The sequence below is a fragment of the Musa acuminata genome, chromosome BXJ3-2 (assembly GCF_036884655.1).
Source record: "Musa acuminata AAA Group cultivar baxijiao chromosome BXJ3-2, Cavendish_Baxijiao_AAA, whole genome shotgun sequence".
Classification (NCBI taxonomy): domain Eukaryota; kingdom Viridiplantae; phylum Streptophyta; class Magnoliopsida; order Zingiberales; family Musaceae; genus Musa; species Musa acuminata.
Window position 1 is genome coordinate 13,603,457 of NC_088350.1, and position 19,951 is coordinate 13,623,407.

The 19,951-nt window shown below is 40.2% G+C and overlaps 1 protein-coding gene across 1 annotated transcript; it reads left to right on the top strand.

The window, feature by feature from the left end:
• The first annotated feature begins 14,937 nt into the window (after positions 1-14,937).
• On the top strand, positions 14,938-15,818 carry LOC135630750 (probable polygalacturonase). The gene is made up of 2 exons (XM_065137914.1): positions 14,938-15,025; positions 15,115-15,818. Exons 1-2 carry the CDS (start codon positions 14,938-14,940, stop codon positions 15,816-15,818), a joined length of 792 nt encoding a protein of 263 aa, XP_064993986.1.
• The last annotated feature ends 4,133 nt before the right edge of the window (positions 15,819-19,951 follow it).

Sequence of the window (19,951 nt, forward strand, 5' to 3'; positions counted from 1 at the left end):
GGGACCTTTCTGCTTTCCTTTTCTTTCTGGTCTCACTAGTGTAGAGAACTGGCTTCTCTTTCTTAATAGTACTCTCTGCCTCCCTCAACATATTGAGGAGCTCTGGGAGAGTCACCTTAAGCTTATTCATATTAAAATTCATTATGAACTGTGAAAAGGAATCTGGTAGGGACTGAAGCACAATGTCCACACACAAGTTATCCTCTAGGACCATTTCTAGACCTGTGAGTTTCTCTATCCAATCAATCATCTTTAGGATATGGTTCTGAACCGGTGACCCCTTAGTCATCCTAGCGCGGAAGAGGCTCTTGGATATCTCATATCGCTGAGTCCTTCCCTATTCCTTAAACAATTTATGGACATATAGGAGAATGGATCTGGCATCCATCTTTTCATGTTGTCTCTGTAACTCAGGAGTCATAGAGCCCAACATATAGCATTGAGAAAGAGTGGAGTCATCAATGTACTTTACGTAGCGAGCGATCTCATCCTCACTTGCCCCTTCTTCGGGCATAGGCATCACTGTATCAAGGACGTACAAGATTTTCTCCGTCGTGAGAAAAATTCTCAAGTTACGGAGCCAATCTGTATAATTTGGACCAGTGAGGCTATTGACATCAAGTATGCCATGTAAGGGATTTGAAAGCGACACTTTCTAAAAATAAAGATGCGGTAGAAATGAATAATATGCAGATTTTGCATGAAGTAAACTATCAAGATATGAACTTCTATCTTAATATGCTCCCACTATTTTACTAACGAGTCACGCGACACCCTCAACACGTGAAACGGAAGTCTCCGATAGACTTCTAGTGGGGATCAGGATCCAATCAGCGTCTTAGTATAACCTCGAGGGACTCGACCAATCACACTAAGCCTAAAAGGTAGGCAACTCTTGCCGATCACAACTCCTTGTGATTCCCGTCCTGTTCGGCCTCCGAATCACCATGGCCTCGAGGGACTCAACCAACCATGATGCTCGGTTAAGTCAACACCTTCGTTACAAGATGAGTCTGATTTGATGATATACCCTCGAGGGACCCGACCAAGCATACCATGTCCTCAGGTCACCGGTGACATCTCTATGTCGTAAGAAAGATAGCGAATCACGATATAGGTGAGTCTCGAGGGACTCGACCAACTCAACCTACACCGGGAATCGGTTCCTACTTATAACGATGGAAGGCCACGTGGGTCAATCTAATTGCCTCACGTTTACCGACTTAATATTATCGAGAGAGATGTTTCTATGATTTGGTCTCCTAATATGACATGTCACACATATGCATATTTAATATATATCTACATTGCATGCAAATGTATATACATATCTAGTATGTGTATAAGCAATCACACCAGATGATCATGGACCACAACCTAATGTGATTAGGCCCGAGCTAGTAGGCCTAATCACTCACATCAAGTTCTATGTGTGCAACGGTACATCTCCATGCCCTGTGATCGTCCATCTCGTCCTCGTTGGTTCCGTCGACATCTTGATGCATCTTCATGCATAGCGATTGTCCGTCTCGTGGGTCCCGCTATCGCATCCATGCTCCCGCTGCGCCTCCTCATGTGATTATAACTTAATCATAGGCACGCAGGCCCGACAATAAACGAGAAATATAATGGAGGCTCATAGACCTCAATAATAATAATCACAAGTACACACATCACATGGTCCATGATCATCCGTCCACACATCATACATCACATGTATAAATAATCATCATCATGTAGGACTACTAGATAATGATAAAAAATGATAATCAATTAAACCTTTTAATTAATTAGTATTTTATGAAATTAGGGACATATAGGAAATTTCTGAATTCATAGGGGTATTTTCATAATTTGGACAAAAGACAGAAAAGTGAATTTATCAAATTCCGAGGGGCAAAACTATCTTTTGTCCAGAAAACCCTAATGCCCTACTCCCCTTTGCTGCTGCCGCCGCCGCCACCCTGCTGGCGACGGGCTGTACGACGGGGCGGGGGCGCCGCCCTTGTAGGTGGGCGCCACCGTGGGTTGGCGCCCCTACGGGTGGCGCTACCCCCGCGAGCGCTGTGCCCGCGGGTGTAGTGCCCCACCGGGCGGCCACCCTTGTGGGGGGGTTTGTGTTAGGATCGAGAGCACTAAGAGGGGGGGGGGGTGAATTAGTGCAGCGGAAATCTTTATGCGATTAAAAACAAAAGCTGCGTTCGATAAAAATCAGTTTTGAAGCAAAAGCCGACTCTAAGATAACTTATGATTAAGTGCAGTTTACGTCTAAACGTAGTTTACATCTAAACACAATTTACGTTTAAATGCAATTTGCGTCTAAACGTAGTTTTACGTCTAAACGCAGATTTACGTCTAAACGCAGATTTACGTCTAAACGCAGATTTACGTCCAAACTCAGTTTACGTCTAAAACGCAGTTTTATGTCTAAACGCAGATTTACGTCTAAACGCAGATTTACGTCTAAACTCAGATTTACGTCTAAACTCAGTTTACGTCTAAAACGTCTAAACACAGTTTGGACAGTTTTACGTCTAAACGCAATTTTACGTCTAGACGCAGTTTCAATGGGATCTAAACTTAGAAACTCGTTTGTAAAAGCGCAGAAGACAGTTTTGCAGAATCAAGGCGTAAACGTAAAGTGCAATGTAAATATCGCACGAAAACACTGGTTTACGTCTGAAAACAGATTTGGAAGGATCAGCACTTAGAAACTTGTTCGTGAAGATGCAGAAGACAGTTTTGCAGAATCAAAACGTAAACGTAAACTGTAATGTACGAAAACACCGATTTACGTCTGAATGCAGATTCTGAAAGAACAGCACTTAGAACTTGTTCGTAAAAGCGCAGAAAGCAGTAGTTATGAAGGAGGTTTGCTGTAATGATAAAGTGCTCAAAATAAATGCAAACCAGAGATTTAGAGTGGTTCGGTCAGTCTTGACCTACTCCACTTTTGGCTTCCTCCACCGACGAGGTCACCGATGTCAACTAGAGGCCTTCCTTCAATAGGCGAAGGCCAACTGCCCTTTTACAGTTTCTCTCCTTTTGACAGGCTCAGGAGACAACCTTTACAGACCTTTCTCTCCTCACTTTACAACTCAAGAACTTGAAGAACAGAAGGAGGAGACTTAAAGGCTTTACAACACTTTTGAGCTCTTAGAATCACAGAAAAGATCAAGATTTCGGTGTAGGTCTGTATCTTTTCAGTACTGAATGGGTGGGGTATTTATAGGCCCCAACCCAATTCAAATTTCGAGCTCAAAACGATCAAATCCCGGAATTCCGGGATCAGGCGGTTGCACCTCTTGACTGGAGAGGTTGCACCGCCTGGCAGAGCTCGAAGACCGAGCACAGGCGGTGCCACCTCTCTGTCAGGGAGGTTGCACCGCCTAGTCTTGCTCGAAGACTGAGCTCAGGCGGTGCCACCTCTCTATCAGGGAGGTTGCACCGCCCAGTCTTGCTCGAAGATTGAGCTCAGGCGGTGCCACCTCCCGACTGGAGAGGTTGCACCGCCTAGTCTCGCTTGGAGGCTTAGCCCAGGCGGTGCCACCTCCTGGCCTAGGCGGTTGCACCTCCTGGTGCAATCAGGGTCCGAATGGTTAGTTCCATTCGGCCCAATTTCAGTCTTTCAGGGGCCCAATTGCCCCAAGATTAAGCCAAAGGGATCACCTCCCATTTTCCAACTTAATCAATGTGCTAACTACGATTAAATCTAAGACAATTTCTGCAGCTTTGCTTCGGTGCGTCAATCGCTTCTTCCGGCGAGTTTCCGGCGAACTTCCGTTGATCATCCGATGAACCCTCGGTGATGCTCCTGCGGACTTCCGGCAAACTCCTGGACTTTGCGACGATCCACTTGGCAAGTTCCGACGAGCTTCGCTTGGCAAGCTTCTGGACTTCTCGGATCTGTTCTCGCAGAACCTCCGACGACCGTCCGAACTTCCGTCGAACTCTCGAACTTCCAATGTGATCATGAACTTGACTCCGGCGCAACTCCTGCTGCTTGTCTAACTTTCATCGTAGATAATCCTGCACACTTATCTCAACACATAGATTAGACAACAAATGACAATTGACTTCATCATCAAAATCCGAGATTCAACAATCTCCCCCTTTTTGATGATGACAATCAATTGATAATTGAGTTATCCTTAACTCCCCCTATCTATATGTCATAGTTGAGATAAGTCAATCTTGAATTCAAGACCTAAGAATTCAAGTGACGTATTGATAAGTTAGATCAGTTAAACTTATCAATACTCCCATCATGATACTCATCATGATGTATCTCTTCAAAGATGATGTCAAGGCTTGACATACATCAACAAGTTTGTATGATTGTGTTTGTAACTATTCATCATGTAGTTTAAACATTATCATATAAAGCTGTGAAACACTATTACATGATGCACACATTTGAAGTATTCTAGCAAGTTTTGCATTTTCTTCACATGATCAATTTAGGGCATAATGCAAACTTCAGCACATGTTCATATGTTCATATATTTCTTGATGATGCAAGGATGGCATAATTATAGCAGTGTTTATCAATTCATATATTTCTCCCCCTTTGTCATCAACAAAAGGCATAGTAATTATGATACCAGAAAAATAAATATTAGCAAGCTTATAGAGGAATTTTACGTAGATTGCTTTAAAAACTTCTTCCCCCTTTATAAAGATTTTGCAGGATGGAGTACATACATATCACTTCATCAAATTTATTCATGAAAGTGTACGAGAAAATCTGTTTTTATAGCATTCGAATAAATAAGATGCATTCGGACAAGATTTTGTTGCAGATTTTCACATAGAAACATGGCAATCAAGTGATGCAATATAGTCCGAAAAATAATTTTAGCAAGTTTATCTATTCGGACATATCAACATTCCTAATTCTCTTCTTATGAAATAAAAGCACAAGGTTTTCAAAACTTTTTAGTTTCAAAGCACAACATTCTTAATTTGGATACATCACATACCAAACAGTAATGATACCATAAAAATCTGAGATAACTTTTACCACAAGGCGCAAGATATAAGTTTATCACAATAGATGCTTATATCAGAAGTTTACAACAACAACAGGTGTTCAACAAGTTCATTGATGAGGTGGAAAATTAAAGTGCCTAAACAAGGAGTCAAATTGACTATGAATTTGCTGGAGCTCAGATAGGATTTGATCTTGTCGTTGTTCCATCCGTTCTTGTCTCTGTTCAAATCGATCCATACGAATCCCAATTTCTTCGATGGATGTATGAGTTTGCTCAACTGGATGTGTTTCCTCAAAGGGAAGGATCGGAGGAGATTGGGTACCCCTAAATACTGGTGTTTCCGGTTCTGGTTCAGGTTGAGGGTGATCAGTCCTTCTAGGGATTCTAACCCAGTTACCATTTCTATAGTAACATCTTAGTTGGTGAAGTAGATTTTTGTTTATTATGCTGAATCGATCTACTTTCATTACTTCTTCTTCTGGTGGTATTAGAATGTCGTAAGCTTTTATTATTCTAGTGATTATACCACCATATGGGAGCATCATATCTTTCTTAGATAATTCTAACATGTTTTGTTGAATAAGATAACCAAGACAGATGTCATGTCCCTTCATGATTAAGTACATAGTTCCTAATTCTAATTGACTTATTTCATCATGATGGTATTGTTTAGGAAGAATTATACTAGTCATGATATGATGGAGTATCTTAGTGTTCAAAGACAATAGATGTTCACAACTTTTAGGAACTAATGCTATGTTAGGATTGGCAAAGATTGTTCCTAAGGCTTCAACATAGGATGTTCCAATACTTTCATCATCCCATGATCCTCTAGAGTAAAGTCCTATGCTTTTTATGGGTATGCCTATCATATCACAAATGAATCTATCAGTGATTGAGATGTGTTGTCCTAAAAGATAGGTGGACATCCGTTCTTCATCATCTATTTGTATGTTATTGTAAAATAATCTAACTAGCCTAGGATAGATGGGTTCGTTAATCTGCAAGATCGGAAGTAGATCTAGGTTTGCAAACCATTGGATAGTCTCTAAGTCTCTTAGTTCATTTAGATCTACGTATTTTCCCTTATTGATACATCTAAGTTCGAAAGAGGGAAATTTTTCAGCATGGTATTTTGAATCGAAAAGAGTGAAATCAAACTCTTCTACTAATCTCCTCTTTCCCTTGTCCCTTGAGGATCTTCTAGATCCCATAACAACTGCTGTTTTGAGGGATGATGATGAGCAAGAGTAAATGAAGAACAAAACAGAATTTAAGGGCTTCTTAGAGAGTACCTTGGTGAAATCTTCAAGAGAAGGAAGGACTCTTGATGTTTTGCTCCGAAATGGGAGGTATTTGGAAAGCTTAGAGGAGTGAAATGAGGATGGAGGAGACTTGGAGGAGTAGAGGAGGGAATGGGAGTGAGTTGGGGTCGGTTTCACCGCCGGCCCTAGCGTGGGTTAAAAAGGCAGAGTTGCGGGCGGTTGCACCTCTGGCTGGAGCGGTGCAACCGCTGGCAACCCGTGGTAGCTGGAGGTGCCACCTCTGGCTGGAGAGGTGCCACCGCCTGCAGCCAGTGAGTACCTAACGTGTTTTAAAACAATTTTAATTTAATTTAATTTTTTTTTGTCTTGAGAAGAGTTTTCATTCAGAGCAATTAACTTTTCTACGTATTTTTATTTTAAGGCAAAGATTCTTGTACAATCAAGATGCATACTTCCAATGTCGTACACATGTTTGTGATAGTTTGTTCAAGTTGGTAACCCTTTCAAGTTCATGACGTGCTCAGTTTCTTCATAATACAAGGATGGATCCAAAGATGATGAATGAATGAAATCGATAGGTTCGAAGATCAAGGGGATATGTGAATTTGGGAATTATACGTTTCTAATTCTGAAAAGTTAAATAAGGTTGTAACCAAATCGCATTTGTGATTTCATGATTTTCACTTGTTATTTAAGCATAGCAAGTTCCTTTATGAATTAAGGAGCAGAATATTATTTCTTGCTCCAGTCTAAAATTTTAATGTTTTTACAGGAAGGGATGATTTTTAGGTACCCATTTGTTTTTGGGTGCCTCACAAATAGATCTATATTTTCTATCATGTTGCATAGAATTTGTCATGGTTCCTTTAGGAACCCAAATCAATTTGTTTGGACTTATATTCTTGAATGGACAACAATGTGTCTTGTGTCCAAATTTGCAACAAAAGTTGCATTTGTTTTGATGTTGAACGTGTAAGATGGAGCCTTTTATGAAGGTGGTTAGATTTTGGTGAGAACTTCTCACGAATCCAATTCCACTTCTTTTGGGAACGTGACCCTTATTTGTAAGGATCATGTTCAATGACTTGCTACCAACCTCGAATTTTTTCAAGGTATCCTTGAGTAGCAGGTTTTTTTTTTGGAAAGTTTCTAAATCATGACATTTGGTACATGAATTTAAACTATCATGACTTTCAACTTTTAACTTGTCAAACTCACAAGTAAGACTATCTATCATGCACCTTTTTCAGCAATTTATATTTTCTACTAATACTCTTGCATTCGTCAAATAAGTCATTGAAAGCATTTAATAATTCATCAAAAGATAAATCAGCATTTAATGAATTCGTTACCTCCTCTCCGATAGCCATTAAGGCGTAATGAGCAACTTGCTCGGTGTTGGACTCCTCTTCCTCAAATGCGCTCGAATCTTCCCATGTTGCTTTGAGTGCTTTCTTCTTTGTTGTTCTCTTTTTGGCTTGGGGACAATCACTCTTGTAGTGTCCCGGCTTTTTGCACTCATAGCAAATAATTTGATCCTTCTTGGGTTCAAGTTTATTTTTAGTATCATTCTTAAACTTGTTTCTTTTAATGAATTTTTAAAATTTTCTAGTTAGAAGTGCCAAGTCGTCGTCACAATCCTCATCACTTGAGTTTTCTCTCAAGTGATCTTCAGAAGTTTTGAGTGCCATATCCTTCCTGTTCTTTGGAAGGATGCCTTCTTGCTCTTCATGAGCTTTACAAGTCATTTCGTAGGTCATTAATGACCCGATTAATTCTTCAAGAGGGAAATTTCGCAGATCTTTTGCCTCTTGAATAGCCGTGACTTTAGGATCCCAACTCTTAGGAAGGGATCTTAGTATCTTATTAACAAGCTCAAAATCCGAAAAGCTCTTTCTGAGTCCTTTTAGACCGTTAACGACATCCGTGAAACGGGTAAACATGTCGCCAATGGTTTCACTCGGTTTCATCCGAAAAAGTTCGAAAGAATGTAACAACAAATTGATTTTTGACTCTTTTACTCTACTTGTGCCCTCATGGGTCACTTTGAGTGTGTGCCAAATATCAAATGCAGTTTCACAAATTGAAACACGGTTGAACTCGTTTTTGTCAAGTGCACAAAATAAGGCATTCATAGCCTTTGCATTAAGAGCGAAAGCCTTCTTCTCCAATTCATTCCAATCGATCATTGGAAGAGAAGACTTTGAAAAACCGTTTTCGACAAGGTTCCACAGTTCAAAATCCATAGAAATAAGAAAGATCCTCATTCGGGTCTTCCAGTAGGTGTAGTCCGTCCCACTGAACATGGGTGGATGAGTAATAGAATGCCCCTCTTGGTTTCCGGCATATGCCATTTCTCTTTGGGTTTTAATCCGTTAGAGAGTTAACCTTGCTCTGATACCAATTGTTAGGATCGAGAGCACTAAGAGGGGGGGGGGTGAATTAGTGCAGCGGAAATCTTTTTGCGATTAAAAACAAAAGCTGCGTTCGATAAAAATCAGTTTTGAAGCAAAAGCCGACTCTAAGATAACTTATGATTAAGTGCAGTTTACGTCTAAATGTAGTTTACGTCTAAACACAATTTACGTTTAAATGCAGTTTGCGTCTAAACGTAGTTTTACGTCTAAACGCAGATTTACGTCTAAACGCAGATTTACGTCCAAACTCAGTTTACGTCTAAAACGCAGTTTTACATCTAAACGTAGATTTACGTCTAAACGCAGATTTACGTCTAAACGCAGATTTACGTCTAAACTCAGATTTACGTCTAAACTCAGTTTACGTCTAAAACGTCTAAACACAGTTTGGACAGTTTTACGTCTAAACGCAATTTTACGTCTAGACGCAGTTTCAATGGGATCTAAACTTAGAAACTCGTTCGTAAAAGCGCAGAAGACAGTTTTGCAGAATCAAGGCGTAAACGTAAACTGTAATGTAAATATCGCACGAAAACACTGGTTTACGTCTGAAAACAGATTTGGAAGGATCAGCACTTAGAAACTTGTTCGTGAAGACGCAGAAGACAGTTTTGCAGAATCAAAACGTAAACGTAAACTGTAATGTACGAAAACACCGATTTACGTCTGAATGCAGATTCTGAAAGAACAGCACTTAGAACTTGTTCGTAAAAGCGCAGAAAGCAGTAGTTATGAAGGAGGTTTGCTGTAATGATAAAGTGCTCAAAATAAATGCAAACCAGAGATTTAGAGTGGTTCGGTCAGTCTTGACCTACTCCACTTTTGGCTTCCTCCACCGACGAGGTCACCGACATCAACTAGAGGCCTTCCTTCAATAGGCAAAGGCCAACTGCCCTTTTACAGTTTCTCTCCTTTTGACAGGCTCAGGAGACAACCTTTACAGACCTTTCTCTCCTCACTTTACAACTCAAGAACTTGAAGAACAGAAGGAGGAGACTTAAAGGCTTTACAACACTTTTTATCTCTTAGAATCACAGAAAAGATCAAGATTTCGGTGTAGGTCTGTATCTTTTCAGTGCTGAATGGGTGGGGTATTTATAGGCCCCAACCCAATTCAAATTTCAAGCTCAAAACGATCAAATCCCGGAATTCCGAGATCAGGCGGTTGCACCTCTTGACTGGAGAGGTTGCACCGCTTGGCAGAGCTCGAAGACCGAGCACAGGCGGTGCCACCTCTCTGTCAAGGAGGTTGCACCGCCCAGTCTTGCTCGAAGATTGAGTTCAGGCGGTGCCACCTCCCGGCTGGAGAGGTTGCACCGCCCAGTCTCGCTGGGAGGCTTAGCCCAGGCGGTGCCACCTCCTGGCCTAGGCGGTTGCACCTCCTAGTGCAATCAGGGTCCGAATGGTTAGTTCCATTCAGCCCAATTTCAGTCTTTCAGGGGCCCAATTGCCCCAAGATTAAGCCAAAGGGATCACCTCCCATTTTCCAACTTAATCAACGTGTTAACTACGCTTAAATCTAAGACAATTTCTGCAGCTTTGCTTCGGTGCGTCAATCGCTTCTTCCGGCGAGTTTCCGGCGAACTTCCGTCGATCATCCGATGAACCCTTGGTGATGCTCCTGCGGACTTCCGGCAAACTCCTGGACTTTGCAACGATCCACTTGGCAAGTTCCGACGAGCTTCGCTTGGCAAGCTTCTGGACTTCTTGGATCTGTTCTCGCAGAACCTCCGATGACCATCCGAACTTCCGTCGAACTCTCAAACTTCCAATGTGATCATGAACTTGACTCCGGCGCAACTCTTGCTGCTTGTCTAACTTTCATCGTAGATAATCCTGCACACTTATCTCAACACATAGATTAGACAACAAATGACAATTGACTTCATCATCAAAATCCGAGATTCAACAGTTTGCCCACAGGAGTAGCGGTCGCAAGCTCCGTTGCCCTGTGGCGCCTCAGCCCGCGGGCGCTGTGGCCACAGGCACCTCGCCCCGCGGTGCCTCTGCCCGCGGGTCCAGCACTCGCAGGTGTCGCCCTTGCGCGCGGGCACAGTGCCCGCATGCAGGTGGCCTCCTTGCCCGTAGCCCTGCCTACCGGTGACGTGTGGCAACGACCGCGGGTGGGGCACCCGCAGGCTGCCAGCCCCACCGGCTGCAAACAGGCCGCCGACCGGCTACTATAGGGGCAGCCCCTGTGCTACCTGCCTTCGACTGCGCTGTATGCATGCAGATCGAGGGCAGCAACTGTTGCTCCCCTTCCTTGTTTTTGCGTTAAAATTCTTCCTTAACACAACACACGCAGTTCAAAACCAATCATTCACACGAACAACCTAGCTCTGATACCACTGTTGGGAAATCTTGATGGGGCGACATCACATGCGTAGCGAAAGAACAAGGAAAAACAAAATCCCCGATTCCCAAAGAGATGTTCGTCATCGTGCGAAGATTGGTGCACAAAATCTGCGAAACTTAAAACTGCGTATAGAGTAGATTGTGTTACCTAGGGAGATCGTATATCCCTGTTTCCTTGCAGATCTGAAGGAGGTCAAGCATCCTCCTCTCTAGCGGTGATCCACACAGTAGGGCTGCGAAGATGCTCCTCAAAACTCTAGGCCTACTTTGAGGTGAAGAGGGGGAGGAGAATAGGAGAGGCAAGCAAAGGCTCTAGCCTATGAGACTCTGAATCCCTCCTATTTATAGAGGTCCCCTGTCAAACCCTAATGGATCCTCCCTTAGTGGGTATTGGATCTGCATCCAATAACCCAAGCCTTTTAGATTAGTGGATCTCTATCCAATAATCTCTCAAGGGCTCTTATTGGATCTCGTCCATAGGATCTAATAATTCAGGGGTTTATTGGATATACAATAAGACAAGGGCTCCATCGGATATCTCATATCTGAACCTCTACTCATCGCAATGCCTACCACATGTGTGTGACCCTCTAGGCCCAATATCGAGCTGGCTATGAGTCATACCTATCAGAACTCCTTCTAACTCGGTGAATTATTATCTTTATAATAATTCACTTAACTCATCGACTACGGACATACTAGGCCACTACGCCGTAGTCCCCAAATGATACAGGGGAATCCAATCTATTGGACTTGTCTGTCCTCAGTTACCATGTACTTATAGTCCATCATCCATCTAATATCCCAGAGACTGTATATCGAGCATGGTGCTGTCAGACCCATACGGTTTCTACTCGAGTCTCGCTCTAATCGGATTCTCCTGGAGAACTCTTTCTCTCCCAACCAAAATGACCCTAGCTAGGGATTTGTTTGAGCAAGAACACATGGGATATTCCTCTCATGACACTGAGAGTGGATGATCCTCTATTGACACTCAATAGCCCTCGTAAGGTCGACTACCACTCCCAATGTCCAACTGTACTAGATTTGGGACAGCCAAACCTATAAGTCTGGTATCAAACTGTGGAGCACTCATACAGGACATCCTTGGTGACTCAAGTCTAAGGACCAGATATACCACTAGGACTATGGAATCGTTGTCTGACAATCAGGCATCATCAACCATCCAGCATTCCGTAAGCGGATCAATCGGTGAACTCATTCTCCAATGAGCACCTGTACTGTATCCCTAGTGTCCCTACATGAGCAGCTATGAGACCAGCTGCATCCATCATATGGACGGGTATACAGCACACTAGTCTGTCCGGTTATTACGATGTCCCTTTCGAGTAACCTATACCGGGATTATTTAGGATCTGTGTTTAAAGGTGAATCGATCTCATTATCGTGATCTCATCACGATCCGATTCCCATTGCACAAATCCAAGGACATCACAATATATATATATATATATATATATATATATATATATATATATATATATATATATATATATATATATATATATATATATATATATATATATATATATATATATATATATATATATATATATATATATATATATATACAATAGTTATAAAGTGATATATGCTAAAATATAATAAGCAAAAAGATTCTGTATCAAATCGCACGTGCCATCACTCACGTGATTGGCTTGTTGGGCACCTATGGCTAGCATTTATACTATTGTACGAGGGTCGATAGCATGTCGGTTTGGTGTGGCTGCTGATTCTTGATGGATGGGACGACACTTTTGATCGGTCGTCGTTTCCGGTGGCATGCGGAGCAATGTCAGACGGCACCGCCCCGAGCTCTCGGGATGGGACATGTGGAACAACTTCTTAGTACACTTCTGACTTGACGTGTGGCGTCAGCTATGACATGTCTTGGGCCCAAAATACGTCGTATCAAATAATACTATATTAAGAGCTAAAATAGCTAAAGAGATGGGGCATAATTATTATGGAGAACCCGCATGGCCCAATGATATTTTATATTTTATTCAATAGTAATTCTAGGTACTATTGCATGTAATGTAGGCTTGGTAATTCTAGAACCATCATTAGTAATGTAGGCTTTGAAAATATTACCAAAATGGTACTTCGTTCCCGTATTATAAATACTCCATACAATACTCAATAAGTTATTAGGTGTTCTTTTAATGGTTTCAATACCAATGAGATTATTAACAGCACTTTTTTTAAAGAATATTAATAAATTTTAAAATCTATTTCATCATCCAATAGCTACAATAGTCTTTTTGATTAGCAGCTCTTTAGTCGGGTGATCCTCGACTTTGGCCCCTTCGATGAGCAAGTCAGTAGTGGGTGGATTGTTTTCTAGTGTAGTTTCTAGTGGATCCTGCTACTTCCTCTCAAATCATATTATACTAATACTATTATTTAATTATATCATTGAATCATTTATTTCTCTTGAAATCATTTGTTACATCACGTACAAAACTTAATTATATACCACTTCTACGAATGGCTCGTAATATGACTAGCAATTGCCGCTAATCATTATATCATCACATTATAGTTTATGCCTTAATGGTATAAACTATAATGTCATGATATAAGAAGTACTGCAGGGGCAAATAATGTTAGTTAAGAAAGCCAGATAAGAATCATGATGTAGGCAAGAAAGAAAAATAAATTTAAACTAAAACATAAAAATGAACCATGTCATAACTTCTCAACGAAAGTGATATTGCCAAAAAGAAAGAAGAAAAGAATGCCTATCATGGAGTAAGAACTTGGGAGATCCAATCTAATCACAAGCTAAGTAAAAGGATCAACATGCAAGACAGTCTCGCCATTAAAATATATCCTACATAAAACATTATAGAAGTCCAACAAAAAATGAAAGTCTTAAAAGGGTGCAATCTGATGTAAGACCTGCGAGTTATGGAAAGACGCTATATTATACAAGGCTACTGTATCAGATGATGTGAGCACCAATGAAATTTTTTTTTTTCACATTTAGATAAGAATTTAAATCGATAATATACATGAATAATTTATGCATCATAAATTAGAAAATAAAAGTCTAAGGTATTTAATCTCAAGAACTTAGGTTCATATATCAATTTTAAACATAAAATCTGTAATATGCTATATGTAATATGAAAAAAATTTAATTAAGAATTAAAATTAAATAATAATATATTGGATCTACAATGCATATCTTTCGATGTCATCTAGAAAGAAGTTTATGAAATCTACAGGGATACCATCTTCGGATCTAAAACCCACTATATATCAATCTAAAAAGAGAACTAGATTCTCTTTTTTCACTCTTTATATATTTTTTTTCATATGATGACTTAGATTTGGAAGTTCAATAAAACAAAATAAGTATTAAAAAGGTATAATCTTGCAATTTACCCTAGTTGGATGTGATACTAGTTACAAGGCTACTATATCAAATAATGTAAGAACCAATTAAAAAAGAAATTCCCATGATATGGTTCAATGTATTGTTAGAATAACAATAATTTCAAAAAAAAAAATATGCCAAAGGGTTAAGCCAAAACATTATAATGATAACAAATAGGGCTGAAAATATTATAATGATAACAAATAGGTCTGATGTCATGAGTAAGAACGTAGCAACCATTGTATAAGCCTATAAGGGCCAACTTGAAACAAATTAATCTTAATATGATGATAATCAATCCATTTAAGTTTATTAGAGCAGAGAGACATTAATTCATGATAGCTTTTGTCAAGTACAAATGGTTAAGACTTTACGATTTTATTATTGTAGTAACAAAAGACTTATGTGTTGCTCAATAATATGTCAACTAAAATATATCATTGGAGTAGGACAAATCACATTTGAAAGGAGAGATCAGCTCAACAAACATGTTAACGTGAATGAATGCACTGTGCAGCCACGTAATCGTCTCAGGCATCACAATTCTTGCACCGGTCAACTCTCCCAACACTGATGGGATCGATCCAGGTGGATATCGTACCTACATTTACTTGGGTTGTAGATTCTATGTTGCTGTTTCGATTGATTCTTTTTGGTGGTTTCTCTCTTCTTCGCAGACTCATCCTCCAATGTCCGCATTGAGGACTGCTACATAGTCTCAGGCGATGACTGCATCGCCATTAAAAGCGGTTGGGATGAGTACGGGATTGCATTCAACATGTCAAGCAAACACATAGTGATCAGACGGCTCACCTGCATCTCCCCCACGAGCGCTGTCATCGCCCTGGGAAGCGAGATGTCGGGAGGAATCCAAGATGTCCGGGCCGAAGACATCACGGCCATCCACTCCGAATCCGGCGTCAGGATCAAGACGACCATCGGAAGGGGAGCTTACGTGAAGGACATATTCGTGAGAAGAATGAATCTGCACACAATGAAGTGGGTCTTCTGGATGACGGGCACCTACGGGCAGCACCCGGACGACAAATTTGATCCGAAAGCCATTCCGGTGGTGCAGAATATCAGTTACAGCAACGTGGTGGCCGAGAACGTGACCATGGCCGCGAAGCTGGAGGGGATTCCCGGCGCGCCCTTCACCGGAATATGCATCTACAATGTGACGGCGGAGGTGGTGAAGTCGAAGAAGCCGATTTGGAACTGCACCGACGTGGAGGGCGTATCGAGTCACGTGACGCCCACTCCCTGTGCGCAGATTCCGGAATATCCAGATCGTATAACGCATTGCCCCTTCCCTGAAGATGATCTACCTGTGAATGGTGTTGGGCTAGAGGAGTGTGCTTATCAGAGAGCCAAACCATGAGTTGAGATGCTTTCTACAACTCATGGTTTAATGGCATAACCTATGATGTCCTGAAGCTTGGCAGATTAAAATGTTTGCCTTGAACAAAGGCAGATGTAATTGATCATATAATATCCAAAGGCAGATGAAATATCCAATAATATTTCATTGCTATAAATATGGATTATTGAAAAAATAAGACATGTTATTTATTTGAATACTTTTCTTCAACTTGGAAGTGTTATATTCTTTATTTGATACGAATAGTTAGAAATGAATTTTTCAAAGAGAGGATGACTTATGATTGTCACTAAAACGATTGATTTTATCCCTAACATTTGAATTCATAACCCAATGTATCTTCACTTTTAAATACCACGTAAGCATCCTATGTTGTAGAGGACAGGTCGATTTATTTGAGGAGAACTTTTTCTATGATCATATCTGAATCATGTTATGCATGAACATGCTTCGTTAGATCCTATAGAATAAAATAAGTGAGGTGGGATGATTCGATATTCCATTTATTCCACTTCCTTATTTACAGTATGGAAACATATTCATTTCCTCTTCATCGATCCAAATCTATAACACTATCAGAGTGAAATAAGAGATCTGAGGAATGAGCGGAGCGAGCATCTGCATCATGCCCACCATGGCTTGCACTTGTTTGGTCAGGTTAACGAATGCCTCGGGTGTCACGGCCGAGGGTCCCATGGTTAGTCCAATAAGATGTGTATATTGGATCTTTTGAGACAATTATTGGTCTTAGAATGTAATTCTGATCGGTCAATAAAAATACATGTCAATATATATATTTTTTAATTAGTTAATCTATCTTGGAAGGCAAAAATGGGTAGAGTAAATCTATTTTTATTTTATTTGAAATTAATGTCCTCTTCCTCTGCATGTAGGAAATGAATAAAATAAATCAATTAAATCATGAGAAGTGCTTCAATAGAAGTTAAACTTCCATTCATCTACATCTCTTGTTTCTTATTCCCATTCCTCCTTCCTTTTGCAAGCTTTCTAATATTTTTTATTGCAAGTGTTCCGATCATTTCTATTGCAAGTGTTTCGATCCTTCCTATTGCACGCTTTCTAATCTTTCCTATTGTAAGTGTCCTAGCCTTTCCTTACTGTAATTTTATCTCTACATTTGCTTTAAATATGAGGAACTTTGAATTGTTCTAGCCTTGCATTTGATATATCTCCTGTTTAGACATAACGATTTGAATCTATGAAACTTCTGAGATTCTAACCTTTCTACCTTGTTATGGTTATAAATTTATGCACTAACCTCTGATTTGGACAAAACTTATTTGATCTGAATATAGACTCATAAACCTTTTTTTCGTTAGTTTATTTTAAGAATTCGGAGTAAGTTTGCCTTTCCAAACTTCTATTTCAAATAAGCCTACGAATTCTGTAAAATAGGGATCGTAATTTATGACCTTTTGATACTGAACTGCCTATAAGTCTTCGTTGGATACTTTGATTTATTCCAAACTTATTTCATTATAAACTAGACACGTAGATCTTTCATTTAATACCTAGATTGAAAGATTTAGAGTCCAAATGCCTGCCCAGTTTTCTATTGAAACTGACCCTGTGAATTCTATAAAATTGAGATTTGTTCTTTGATCTTGGGTTACTAAATCTATTGTAACTCTTTGTTGAAAACTTTGATTCAATGAAAATTATTTTATTTGAAATAAAATTGAAATATCTTTCATAATAGCTTTCTTGAGTATATTGGAGCATGATTGATAGTTTGAATCATTTGTTCAATGTGCATCTCGAATTCTGTTAGAAATCGAGCTTTGGTCGATTTCACATATTCTAGTTTCATTCCTTTGAAAATTGATTTCATTTAGCTTTCTTATCCAATTGAGCTTTATATTACTGCTTTGAATTCTTGTATGCTCTTGTCCTTAAAATTATTTACATTCTTGAAAACTATTGTGTAACGTTTATGCTATATCGTATTAACTCATATAGGCACATGTATATCCCATTGTTCCGCATTTGCTTTCGATATGTACCTATTCCAGTTTCATTCCTTTGGACATTGAATTTTATCTAACCTTCTTATTTGAATTCAGTTATATCTTGGAATCCTTGAATGCTCTTGCTTTCATTTTCTTTCAAATCTGAATATATTTATGAAAGATTATGCTTACATCGTATTAACTCGTAAAGGCGCATGTATGTTTTGTTGTTCCGCGTGTGCTTCCGATATGTGCTATTTATTGTTCATACTGTTCTTTTGTACTTTGGTGTTTATGGGATACTGTGAACCTTTGCCAGAAATGGTAAAAAGAGTTATGCATAGAGCCTGCAATGTTTTACCGGCCCCCTCTGACTTCACCTAGACGTGGGTGGATGGAGCTCCCAAACGTGGGAGACTTCTGTCTGGTGGTCATTCAGAAATGGATGAATCACATTCTGTCTATGGTCCCACTACACTTTCTGTATGTTTGATATGATATCCAGAGCTTTGGTTATGTATTTATGTATGCGCTTTGGATAACAAAGATATGAATGCAACGTCAAATACGACGTTTCAGCTTTTGTTTCATATTCATTCTTTGATATGCTCTGAAATGGTTCATATGTCGTTGATATGTTCTGAAATATTTCCTATGCTATTGATATGTTCTGAGATGCTCCCTATGCCTCTGAAATGTTTCTACGCCATTGATATGCTTTGAAATATTCCATATGCCATTGATATGTTCCGAAATGTTCCATTTGTCATTGATATACTCCGAAACATTTCATACACCGTTAATAAGCTCCGAAATGTTTCATTCGTTATTGATATGCTCCGATGATTCAATATTATATTTATTCCACTTCCTAATTTACAGTATGGAAACATATTCATTTCCTCTTTATCTATCCAAATCTATAACACTATGAGAGTGAAATAAGAGATCTAAGGAAGAATATAGGTTGGACTTTATTAGTAATAAGTAAATATTTTGTACGTAAAAAAATCAAGATATTAGGGGGATAAACACCAATCAAAAAATATGAGACAATCCAAAAAAACACTTTATTATGATCAAATTTATAAGCCGACTTGGATATCGAGCATTTACCTATAAGAACTAAATTAGTTGCAACCCGGGAAAATAGAATTTAGTAAATCTTTTCTTACATAGAGTCATTATATATGATATGTGGAGATATGTATGAAAAGTAGATTTTATACAGATCTATTTTTACCATTCATTTCATTCTTGCTCGAGTCGAATGATGAAAAATTATCATATTTGGTTCCTTCAGGGGGTGGATCAATAAGAATTCACCTATCCCAGTAACAAAAAAACTTGACTAGAACGATAATATATTAGGAGGAAGGTCACAGGGTGGCCGTTAAAAGCCTAGGTCGCACGTTGGTGAGGAAGTTATGCTCGAACTCCCTGGTGAGCTGGTCAAAGGACAAGACCAAAGATTGGCGCAGTCGGCTGAACCACGTTCGTACCGGTCCCCTTAGGGTAGTCGGAAATGCCCAGCACATCAATGCATCGGAGGTGCCATAGAGGGCCATCTGAGCCTTAAATGTGGCAACATGCTCCGCGGCATCAAAGCCGTCGTCATATGTCTCCAATGCCGACAACCTAAAGTTGAGGGGTACCGACTTGTCCTGTACTTCCTGTGTGAATGGGGACCTGCCTGAGCCGCCTTTGCTAGACTCGCTCAGTGATTTTTGGAACTCGTGCTAGAACTCGTCCAGGCATTGGTTGACTCGGGACAACTGGGCCCTGAGCGAGTCGTCCGCCAAGTCAAACGATATGGTGTCAAGCTCGAAGTGGGGTAGTGTGACTTAGCAGGGTGCGGGTATGCTTTGCTCGGGCGGACCTCTCGGGTCCGTCGCTTGCTCTCGGGCTTCCCCCATCTCAACTTGCTACCCACTCGGCCTCTGTCGGGTCGGGTCAGTTGGGGGAGCTGCTACCCATATGATCTGAGGAATGAATGGAGCGAGCGTCTGCATCATGCCCACCATGGCTTGCACTTGTTTGGTCAGGCCGAGGAATGCCTCGGGTGTCACAGCCCAGGGTCCTGTGGTTAGTTCGAGGGGTGACAACCATGGGTCATTGAAAAGGTGCCAGTAGCGATCTGGCGTCGAGGCCGGGATACCCCCA

Bases quoted from the DNA above. Each gene is read 5' to 3' on its own strand.
- LOC135630750 (XM_065137914.1), top strand. From the start codon at position 14,938: ATGAATGCACTGTGCAGCCACGTAATCGTCTCAGGCATCACAATTCTT. The intron at 15,026-15,114 runs GTGGATATCGTA...TCTTCTTCGCAG, and splicing joins CACTGATGGGATCGATCCAG to ACTCATCCTCCAATGTCCGC.